The sequence below is a fragment of the Cornus florida genome, unplaced genomic scaffold (genome assembly GCF_030987335.1).
Source record: "Cornus florida cultivar Cherokee Brave unplaced genomic scaffold, ASM3098733v1 CherokeeBrave_3.0.0_Hap2_Chr05, whole genome shotgun sequence".
NCBI classification, from domain to species: domain Eukaryota; kingdom Viridiplantae; phylum Streptophyta; class Magnoliopsida; order Cornales; family Cornaceae; genus Cornus; species Cornus florida.
The window spans coordinates 57,764,008-57,776,559 of NW_026775575.1; the positions used below are offsets into that span (position 1 = coordinate 57,764,008).

A 12,552-nucleotide genomic window follows, 5' to 3' on the forward strand; every position below is an offset into this window, starting at 1 on the left:
ATCAGATTTTGGATAATTTATTTGATGAACATTTTGACATCTGAAAATGATCAAACCTTCAATATTTTTATTCACTGGAGTCTACTTTCTAAAAACCAAATCCTTTGATTTTATAAGATCCTTATATTTTTCAAATGAATGAAGTTTATTGAAAGGTCTATTTCAGCTCAATCTGGATAATCTGTTTTACTTCTAAAATCTGCTTTAATTGAGAAACATTCAACTTCCATGACTGGCTTAGCCTTGTTGTATTCTGAGTCTAATTTCACAAGAATTTAGTTTGCCCCATTTCGCTTTAAATTGATTTTTCCACGAATTTTTGATCAACTACTTTGCGCAAAATTCTTTCCAACAGGAGGCTGCCTTTGTGCGCGGCCTCCAACCATGAATGGAGGGTCTGTTATATTAATTTTGGGGCTGATTGTTACATGATTCATTGTTGGTTTGAGGATTTCCTAACCATCATTTGTCATAGCCCCTGTTTCGGGTGTTACAACACAACAACCATAAAATGAAATTTATGGACAAAAACTGTCCAAATTGATGGGAACAACCAGAATTATTGCTACACTAACAAGCTTTTTGAAAGTGCTAAATAATGTGGATTTGTTATACGGTGTTGGATTTGTTGAAGAGAAAGGAGAATTTGTAGCTGCCTTGGTTTTGGAAGAAATACATTAATATTATATTTGGTAGCACCAAATCAGAGCTTTGAGTTTGAAATTTAAGTATATTAAATTTTCTCTAATTCCAAATTCAAAGTGTAGCATAAAGGGCCATCCTTGGCTATTCCATCTTATTCTACCTCTGTTGCATGGAGGCAATGCATTGCTGTCAATGATGTTTTGGTGCAAGATGAAGGATTTCCAATTTGTACAGGAAGTTAATTATTTTTTTTGATCCTTGGTATAATGGTAAGACTTCATTGTGAATTCTCTTTCAAGGTAATAAAACGTCCTCTGTTAATTCTCTGTTATGCAAACCAGTTCCAATAAAGGGGCATGCATTATACAAAACTTGAACACAAGCCACAATAAAAAGTAAATAGTAGGACAGATTATTAATGTAAAGTAAATAGATTTCGAGATTGAAGAAGTTACAAAACACTGAAACAAACACCCAATCAAAGTAAAATGAACTGTTGGTCAAACTGAGAGGAGTGTCTCAATGTATGGATAGACCCTGCAGCTTTTAAACTGCCTAAGCTCCTGCGAAGAAGAACCAGGATGGTGTACTACATCATGAAATTTCTTAAATGTGTCATCCTTAATGTTATAAGAGATGATCATATTGGTGCCCACAAATAACACCAAAAAGACATCTCGTTCATCTTTTCCATGAATTAAGCCAAGCAGAGACATTGTTCGCGGTGCGATCATCTCCTGTGATACAAAATTAAGCATCATGTTAAAGTTAAGTCGATACTTTAATGACCACTTGGAGTAATCTCTTTCCATCTCTAAGACTTCAATATCAAATGTGGTGCCAAAAACACTGCACCCAGTAAGATACAAATGACCTCTAGACTCCCCGAAATGCCAGAATCCATCAATTTTCGGAAATGGTGATGATGGCATTGGAAACACTCTTTCTTGATCAACATCAAAGTATTGGGAAGGTTCATCCGTCCAGAAGGAAATCCAATGTATTGAACCATTGCAATAGACTCCATTATCCAAGTCCACTGAGGAGAAAGAATAATGATCACCAAAGGGTCTCCCCCATGCATTGGTTTCTGACGAATAAACATGAATTTGATACAAACCATCGTTCTTGCGTAATCTCTTAAGCAAAACAACTTTGTAATGAATTGATTTGGAAGGATCAAAGGCCAAATATAGAGGGTCAGCAGGATATGTAGAAAGGGAAAAGGGCCAGGGAAGTGTTTGGGATTGCTTGGTAGTAGGATTGTAAACTTGGTAAGATCGGGACAGGGAAGTGTTTGGATTTAAACACAAGAGTAGAAAACCATTGCAGGAGTGTATAATTCTAATATCCACAGTATACATATTGGGAAAGCGAGCTAAAGACTTGCTTTTTCCAACATCATCTGTGTCTTTGAGAGGAATGTATTTGATTTGATTTCGGGATTCACAGGTGAAGAAAAGACCGGAGATTTTGGGATCATGGGAATGTCGTTGACGCTGTTGCCAGAGGAGAGGGAAAGTAGGACCGGAGATTAGAGAGAACCATGTTTTCGAGACGGACTTGAATCGAACCACAGATTTCAGCGGCAGAAGCACAAGGATCTCCACCGCCAGGTCCTCGTTACTGCCAATGATTTCAGCAGCGGCAGACCGTCTCTGTGCATTCCGGCACCTTTTAATCCTAAAACCCATCAACAAAGTTGAATTCACTTCAGACTGGTTCCTCTCTTTGAATGGTTCTAATTAAACACTTTTATAGGCAAAATAACAAATCCTAATACAATTCGGTAAAGTGTGAAATCCTAGAACACTGACAACCTAAAAATAAAAATAAATTTATTTAACTTATAAACACAATAAATAATCATTTGTAATTCAAACCTCATCAAACAGAGACACCGACGGCCAAGACGATCGGTAGCAGATATGATCAGAACACAAGGGAAACGGCGAGGCAGGTAGAAAACTGTCGTCCTTGCTCGCGTCTGTGGAGAAACAGAGACAACGCCGGCGATTCTGATCTGAATAGACAATCGGTAAGTATAAAAAACCGGCACCGGCGGATCTGATCAGAACACATTTGAAACGGCGAGAAAGGTAGAACACAATTGAAACGGCGGGACAGGTAGAAAGTTGTGACCTTTGCTCAAGTCTGTGGAGACACGGAGAGAACGCCGGCGAAGCTGATCGGAATAAACAATCGGTAAGTACAAAAAACCGGCACTGGCAGAACTGTTCAGAAAGCAAACGGCGAGAAAGGTAGAAGTTGTGGTCTTTTCTCGTGTCTGTGGAGAAACAGAGAGAACGCCGGCGAAGCTGATCGGAACAGACAATACAGCAACCGGCAGATCAGACCGGAACAGAAGAGCGTGGGGTTAGGCGGTGGCTGAGATATTGTCAAATATTACAATTTGAAAACCTATATGAATTGGTATTATGATGCGGTGTATTAGGCATCTGCACCACCCTCCTTAAATTTTGACTCTCTAAAAACGCTATATCAAGTTTTTTCAGGAGCCATATCAGCAATTCTAATAGCCACCTCAATAATTTTGGCTTTCCAAAAACATACACTTTCCAAATTTTCGCTCTTAAAAAATAATAATAATAAATTATTATTATTATTTTTTTTTAACTTTTCCTAAATGGCTATATTTTTAACGGCTTTATTTTCTCAACGGCAATATTTTTCAATCAAACAATATTTTTTGTAAATTATTAAAAAAAAATTACGATTGATATTAGAACTTGAAACAATACATTATCCATTATGGATTAAAAAAAATAAATAAATAAATAAATTAAACAAAACAATTAAAAATAACTTAAACAATACAATATCCTAAATTGGAATAAGAAAATAAATAGATCAATGATTACAAAATCCTATGTGAACTTTGGGATGGACCATAAATTCAAAGATGCCAATATCTCATTTTGTCGTGCAATAATCCAAGCTTTCCCTGCTTTTGTTGGTGCCGAATTTGGATCTGTTAACATGAGCTCCTTCTCTTCAAGTCTCTGTTTCTCTTTAATCTCTAGCTGCCTTGTCAACTCTTTCTCCATTTCTCTTACCTCTCGTGCCACTTAGGCATCCTGCATTTTCTCTTAACGACTCTCAAAACGGGTGGTGATATTATTAAATTTCGAAACGAAAGAAGTTTGCAATTCATTCGCTAAATTAATTTTTGCTCAACGCTACTTCGTCGCTTTTCTTCCTGTTAGTCTTTGTAGTTGATATTCTTCCACACCGGGTGAATCATATTACCCTATGTATGGTGATTCTTCAGTTGAAGCTCCATCTGTCGTGGCTGCATGACTTGACGGAGTAGATGGTAATTAGTGTCCAACAGACTCATTAATGTCAAAGTCAAATCCACTCCTCTTCTTCGGCTCTTTTTTCTTTTTTTCTTTTCCTACTTGTTCGGCACAATGTGAATTCCATTTATTGTTATGCTTCAAGATCTCCCAGCAACTTTCTAACTTAAATTCACCACCTGTTTGGCTACGAAACAGGTCTTTAGCTGTGATGAGCACTGAAAAGTACGCATTTAAACCCGTTAAGCTTAAGTACCTTTATCTATCTTACTTTGCCGTTTTAGACTTATTACGTGTTATTTATATTTTCAGGCACTAATCCCAAAATTGAGCTAACTCAGCCAAATAAGAGTTTAATTGAAGCAATCCTAAGATAAACCAAAGGAGGGAGCAAAGTGGAGAAAGAAATGAGCAAAAAGGAATCAAGTTGTGCAGCTGAAAAGTTCGATCGATCCAACTTAGAGTTCGATCGATCGAACATCTATGATCGATCACAGTACTTCTCGATAGATCCAACCTTGGCCTTTGCTGAAATTCCAAGTTCGATCGATCCAACATCACCTTCGATCGATCGAACCCTATTTTGTGATCTTATCCACAGCTGTACGCCTACCAACCACTTTTGTCCTTTTCCCCATAAATATCTTCGAAATATCTCAGCCTTATCCTTATCCTGAGGAGTCAGACCACTTCGATCGATCCAAGATGCAGTTCGATCAATCGAACCCATTTTCGATCGATCCAAGTTAAGGTTCGATCGATCGAACTTCCTCCAGCGAGAAAAAGTTAAAGTCCAACTCATTTATTCCATCCTTCATCCAATCATTGGAGAATATGCCTTGCACGACCACAGCTCATCATGGGGTGTATTTGACCTACCTATATAAGGAATATGATACACTTTTTGGGGGGGTCTCTAGAGTCTCTTGTCACACATTGAAAATCATCTTGGAGGCTATTCTTGGAGAGGAAGAAGGGAGGAAGCTAGAGCAACCATTAGAGGAGATCTTCACCAACAAGGAGCAGCCATGGAGTTAGCCCTTGAGGGTTGGATCATCACTACCATGAGTGGCTAGACATCCTCTTGGGGCTAGAGTTAGCCCCAAGCATGCTTTCTATACTCTAATCTTGTGTATTATTGAGGGATTAGTGTTGTATGATACATCTTGATATTCATGTATATATAAATCTTGATTATTTCATGGTTTGTATGGTTTAATACTTCCAATTGACTATTCTATTCTATCCATATGTCTATGTATGCTAGAGTAGGATATTCATGTGCTTATCTCTAGATTTAGTGTTTTTGATGCATGTCTATGTGTATTGATGCTATAGATCTAGAGATTATCAAGATGATATGCTTAATGAATGCTATTTTGGTTCATTTGATGGTTTATGCCTATTCTTGATGGTTTGTACCTCTCCCTTAGTCTAGATAGCTTTATTTTCATGCTAGTAGTGTAGATTTAGTGTATTGGTAGTGTAATGTTAGATGGGAGGACAATCTACTCTTGATGTTTGATGTTCCATGCTTGTGAGTCCAAATGGCATATTCCTCTAATATTGTGTTGTATGTGGATTGTGAGCTTAATGAAGGATTAATGACTTGTTTTGATCTATTGTGCTATCCCTATGTTATCTAGACAATATATGCTCTATTGTTTAGATATATTGTGCTCTTCACATGATGTTTAGACAATACTTGCTTGATTTGTCATCCTTGCCAATTGAATCAACCTAATGCACACACACCCTTATCATATTGCAACACATCCATTACCCTCAATTGATCACTTGTTAGTAGTATAGAAAAGTATTGCTTGGTGGTGATCTCTACACCCCAAGACCTCTCACTCTCTTGTTTACTTCATATTACTTTATTTAGTTGAATTCAATTTAGCTTAATCAACCAATCAATCAATTGTGTGATCACTCGACCTACTAACCCTAATTACCATAGTTTCACAATTCGATACACTATCAAATCCCTTGGGACGATCCCTACTCGCCCTATCTATATTTTATATAGAGAAAGGTAGTAGTGGCTTTTTTATAAATGTAAAACTTGGCCACCTCCTAAATTCACAACTCTTCAAGCTTGACTTGGTATCGTGACCCTTGTTGTAAAGGCAAGGACCAGTCAAGCTGCTATCATTTACACAAAAAAATAACAAAAATTTAAAAGCCGACTATCTAAAATATTTACGAGTTATATTTAAACAATAAATAACTCATCATATCATCACTACTGAAGCCGCTGGGACGATTCATTTCTATGGTAGTCATGCAGCTGGAAAATTTGATGATTTTTTGTTGAATCACCGACCAACGATTCATCAAACCTCCATCCTTTTGCTCAGTTGGAACACCAATATGTTGTTTATATTGTTCCAGAATTCGCTCCCATAACTTCTGTTTACTTTGGTCTGTCTCCGTAATCGCATCAGAGGTAATGGACAACCATGCCCAACATAAAGCTTCATTTTCAGTCTTGGTCCAATTATTATGTCGGATAGCCGGTTGTTTTGACGGGGGTTTTGAGTTACTTGATTATGGAACACTAGTACCACAATATTAATGAGAAGTTTGGGATGGTTGATAAGAAGGAATTGAGAATCTCCTCCATAAAAATTAATATTCTCTTCGGGAAATGGCAAAAACTCATCATTTGATGGGTTGAATTGGGTGTTGTAATAAAATGGATATCGAGGATTCATGGAATCGAAATGACTTTGAAAATAATAGCTAAGATTGAGAAAATAGAAGAAGAAATAAGTTGAATGGTAGATAATAGAGATGTGATGAGTGATGGTAGGAGTTGGGGTATTTATAGAGATTTTAAAAATTTTAATTTAATATATTTTTTTTTGGAATAAAGTTAAAAAATTTGAATTTTTAAACTTTTTTTTAAAATTATAGCCGTTAAGGCACTATTTCGTACTGTAGAAACAGTGCCTTAACGACCAAATACACTATTTGGCCTACAAATTTAAAATTTAAAGCAAAAAAAATTTAATAAAAAACCAAATTTTAAGGGGAAAAAAAAAAGGTAAAATTTGAATTTTTAAAATTTTTTATTAAAATTATAGCTGTTAAGGCACTGTTTGGTATTGCAGAAATAATGCCTTAACGGCCAAATATTGGCCTACACATTTAAAATTTAAAGCAAAAATTTTTTTTAAAAAAAAACAAATTTTAAAGGAAAAAACAAAAAAAAAAATATAGGTTTTTAAATTTATTTTTGGCCCAAAATTTTTTTTTTCGACAAACAATATATTTTTTATTTTATTTTTTTCCCAAAAAATAGAGCTCTAAATAACCTATTTTTATGTTTTTTTTAAAAAAAAATTCTGCCAAACAGTGCCTGTACAGCACTGTTTGGTCAAAAAAACAAAACTGCCTAATGCAAAACGGCGCCGTTTTGCATTAGGAAAAAACCAAAAAAAAAAAAGAAAAAATTTAGCGATCGCAGGCCGGCTCGCTGAATACCGCGAGTCGGCCCGCGATCGCTAATGGGCCCCATTACTTTAAACTAGCTTGCTGGAGGGCCTACAGTGCTGAAGCTCGCTGGATTTGGGCTACAGCTAGCCCGTTGCAGATGGCCTTAAAGGCGGAAAAAAATCCTCTCCACTCGCTTCTCACTGGAACCGGTCCAGTCCTGGCCCCGCGGCTGATGTGACAAATTTGGTAAAATGTGATTTCACTGTAGTTTTGCTTTTGTACGCCCTTTCTGCTTATACCTTTTCTGAACGCCCTTTCTGCTACCTGTATTTCATTTTCAAGTTAAAATTCCCCCCAAAACCAAAATTAAGGTTGCCCCAAAACTGATCTGATATCTATATACAGATATATGCCTATATACCACAAACTCTCTTCTCAAATTGGTCTACTTAATTGCCGCTCGACGCCCGGTGTAAAGAACCCCTCTGCCTCATCATCATTGTCATGGTGGTGGTGCTTGAACCCATTGTCATGGTGGTGGTGGTGATGACGCATGCTGCCATGGAACATCATCAAATCAGAGTCATTGTTCTCACCTTCTCTCCTCTCTGTTCTTTCTTCCTCGCCCCAACAGCAACAGACATACACATACACACACACACATACATATATATGTGTATATACAGATACATATACACACACACATATATATACAGGCGGTGATGGTGAGAAATTAGTTGGGAAGTTGAGAGCGACAAATAAAGAAGCTAATCTTCATCATTTTCAATCTCTGATGCATCAACTCAGTTTGATTGGACCAGATTGTTGTTACAATCAGACGAACTGGGTATGTGAGATTGGAACCACTTCTTGCCGTTGATCTGGGTTTTGGAATAAAGTTATGGATCTATGATTGATGTGGGTATGGTAAGATTGATAGAGCAGATTAGGATAGTCGTTGATTTGGTGGTGGTTGTTGGCGGCTTGGGGTTGGTATTGGTACTCTTTTTGTTATTTTCTATTATTTTTCTTTGTTTTCCAAGCAAACAAACAGAGGTAGAGAAAGAAAAGAACACAAGTAAGAAACTGGAAATTGGCAATCTGAAATTGAACAAGAAATACTCAATCGAACCCTAATTACAGTAGTTCAAATATTGAAATCGATATATATAGATACCTAACTAGAATTAATTTAAAATGAGAAATTGAGGACATAATTATGTTTCTCCACTTTTCCGACCCCTTTTCCCATCTCCGGATCTATCTATGCTGAGACAATTTTTTTGAATTTAATCTCTTAATTTATATAATCGAAGTTAATCAACCGTGGACAACAATTATATAGACCAGAGGCTTAAGGTTTTTCATTTGTAGATTTGGGATAAATCTTCAGCTTCTCTGTTTCACTGTTCAATTGTAACATTATCCAAGTATAGCAGGTTATCTGGGTTCTATTGAACTATAATTTATATATATATATATATATATATATATATATATATATATATATATATATCTATTGAGTCGTAATGAATAAGTTCGTCCTTTCTAAATTGAGTCGTAATGAATAAGTTCATCCTATATATATATATATATATATATATATATATATATATAGGATGAACTTATTCATTACGACTCAATTTAGAAAGGACGAACTTATTCATTACGACTCAATTTAGAAACAAGTGATTTCTTATGCCTCTTGAACATTAGAGAAGATAGATAGATGCACACAGGGAGATAAGAGCATAGATGAGAGAGAGAATGCAATGTTCTCCCAAATATTAACTAGTAGTATTTATCAACATAGAAGCAATTTAAGGCCCAATTCTTTTCGTATAACCTTTAAACTTTCTGTAAAAGTGAAAATAACTCCTCAAAAAAAATTTAGTAACTGACATAAGTTATCAAAAACTAAGATCCGATGGCCCTATTTTGGAAGAACTTTTTTCGGTGAAGAAAAGTTCATCTTCTAATGATGAAGAACAATCTCAAAAACCCATAAACAATAGTATCAATCAGGACTCAAACAACCAAAAAAAAAAAAAAAAAGAAGAGAAATTGACAACAAAATCGGACTGGCTTAGATCTGGAGATATATTGGGCGAAATATTGATAGAAACTTGTGTCCTTATCCATTGAGTTCGAGCACGAACAAAAAGCTAAACAACCGGGAAATAAGGGAATCGTCGATACATAATTAGATATAGAGATAGCAACACACACACACACACACACACACACATATATATATATATATATATATATATATATAGAAAGAAAAGAGGAAGATAGAGAGGGGGGGAAGAGAACGGCGCTAAACGGACAGGTTGTTTGTTCTCTCGTTCGTCCTCAGCGAGGTGGGGAGAGGTGGTGGGTGGGTTGATATTAGAGGATGTGATTCCTCCCTAGCCATTAAACTACAGGTGTTGGATGGAAGAAGAACAGTGGAACTTCAGACAAAGATGAAGAGCAGAGGAGAGATATTAGGGTTCTATAATTTTAGGTAATTTTTAACAAAAAAAAAAAAAAAAAGTATTAAATGTAATTGTAAATTATGTATTTTAATTTCGTATAATGTATAAGTGTATGATGTACTAGTATAAGTGTATGGGATATTCGTACATGTGGTAAATAAAAATAGTACATCAGTAACTTTTTTCTGTAAATGCTGACGGGGTGGTGACTAAGTGCTGACTGGACTGGTGATGCGACAAATGGACTGAGGTGGTTTCACCTCAGCCCTTGGATCTGCACTAGATCTGCTCTAGTGAGGGTGCACTGGAGCAGATTCAGATCCACTAGAGGCCAGCCTCTTTCTGAATTTTGGCTCTACAAAAATGCTACTTTAACTTTCTCAAAAGGTCATGTCTCAGCAGCTTTCCATTAGACTTTTTGAATTTTCTCTCTTCAACAACAAGAAAATAATAATTTTTTTAAATTTTTATAAACTTTTTCTTTTAAAAGCTATATTTTTTTTATTTTTTATCTTATATAATGAGCACTCATTATATAGATTAAAAAATAAAATTAATATTATAACTTTAAACATTACATTATCCATTATTTAGATTAAAAAAGATACGACTAATATTATAACTTTAAACAATACTATAGGTGCAATAATTCGTTCGACTTTGACAAGTCAACGAAATATCAACAATTACTACACCCAAAATAATAATAGAGAAAAAACAACAATCTGATAAATTGTATAGAGATGAGGGGGTATTTTAATGATATGACCGAACCTAGGATTACCTAGATTGCCTAGGTATCCCATCTCGTAGAGTGTGGGAATCAGGTCGGAACGTAGTTCTAGCCATGAGATTGTATCTCTTTTTTAGGGACTTTGCCCTTTTTCTGTGTGTCCCTTATTGAGGGTCCTAAACCTTTTTTATATAGGAAATAACCCAAATCGATTCCTTTTAGGACTCGCATTGCTTGTCCCTTAAGAATCTGAATCACATTATACGATCCTTATAATAAGGATTTACATTATTTGGTTTCCATAGATTATAATCCTTCTTCTTATAGAACTGTTACTAAAATGGGCTTAGTAATATATTCGTAATTGAGCTTAAGATCTCATCATCTCGGGCCTTTTTAATGAGTTCTGCCTATTATGCTTAGTTAACCCAGACCAAGCTTCTTGTAGAGGCCTAACTCGAAGGTTGAATAGTCTCAGTGTTTGTGGTGGTCCCCTTATGTGCTGATGTGTCTTGTCTTAATTGGAAGGGGAGATTTTGCCCCCACACTTTGCCCTCAATTCCCTTTAGTTTGACGTGGCAATCATAACTAGAGAGAATTAATCATAGCTAATGAATTGTAATGATAATTGTAGTAAACCAAAAGTTTATGTTAGTTGAAAATTAGGACAGTATGCCTTGATGGCGGTGACCTATATTTGTCTTCTTAGAAAGTATGAAGACCCAAAATCAAGTCCTCTGAGGAGGTTGTAGTTGAGTTGCCCCCATGCTCAAAGGTGGTGTCTTATGTTGAGCCTTTTTCTGTTCAAGCTATTGATGCTTTTATTTTCTTAGGTTGACGGCGATCACTCTTGGCGATTAGCTTAGGTGAGTAGCCTTAATGAATAGCCTTAGTGGTGACCAACCTTGGTGATCATCTTTAGTGATCAGCCTAGAGATCAACCTAGTGTTTTTCTTGAGCAATTAGCTTTAACTTTCATGATTAGCCTTAGTGATCAACTTCGGATGATCAACCTTCTGCACTGTTTGCTATTATTTATTAATAATCGACTCTTCATGCGTGTAGACTCTTCATACTGACGATCAACTTCTCATGCCTTTTGTTACTTCAATTGTTATTTTTGTAGAATCTAGGCCTTCGAATTTTCTTCCGAGGTGACGTATTTTGCTTCCGCACTCTTCTGTGTCTTAGGCAATTTATAAAATTTATACTTCGGCTCTAGTGAGTCTACAGTAATTTTTATGTAACTTTCATTCTTCAGCATTCTTCAATGCCTTAGAGGATTTTACATGAAAATTTAACCTCCGAATTCTTTGAGTCCGAGGTAATTTTCATGTAATTTTGTTCCTCGGCACTTTTTAGCTGCCTTAGAGGACTTTTTTGATAGATCCGAAGATTTAAAAATGAGAGGAGGAAGATTTAAAAATGAGAAGAGGAGGCCACGAAAAAGAGTAACTGTGATTGGGTAGTCCCCCATTCGTTTGTTCGGGAGCCTACATTTTAGGGAGATTCTTTTCGTGTCCAAATGACACTCTTTGCAATATGCTTGTATGTTTAAGTGTTTCCTTATCTGAAGGAGTCAATAAAGTTGTACTTTATCGATGTGGGATAGCATACATATTTTTGTTTGTGTCAACCAAAGAAAGAAAAAGAAAGAATATATTTTCTTTTCTTAATATCTCAAAGTGTGGGGGCAAAATTTCCCATTCCAATTAACACAAGACACATCAGCACATAAGGGGACCACCACAAATACTGAGACTATTCAACCTTTAAATTGGGCCTCTACAAGAAACTTGGGCCGGGTTAACTAAGCATAATGGGCAGAACTCATTAAAAAGGCCCGAGATGATGAGATCTCAAGCCCAATTACGAATATATTACTAAACTCATTTTAGTAACAGTTCTATAAGAAGAAGGATTATGATCT

At 36.0% G+C, this 12,552-nt stretch overlaps 1 protein-coding gene across 1 annotated transcript; it reads right to left on the reverse strand.

Moving 5' to 3' along the window:
* Positions 1-1,057: 1,057 nt before the first annotated feature.
* On the reverse strand, positions 1,058-3,077 carry LOC132306552 (F-box protein At5g07610-like). Its single transcript, XM_059803981.1, has 2 exons — positions 2,529-3,077; positions 1,058-2,328 (listed from the first exon to the last, which is right to left on the reverse strand). Exons 1-2 carry the CDS (start codon positions 2,531-2,533, stop codon positions 1,146-1,148), a joined length of 1,188 nt encoding a protein of 395 aa, XP_059659964.1. The 5' UTR covers positions 2,534-3,077; the 3' UTR covers positions 1,058-1,145.
* Between the last annotated feature and the right edge of the window lie 9,475 nt (positions 3,078-12,552).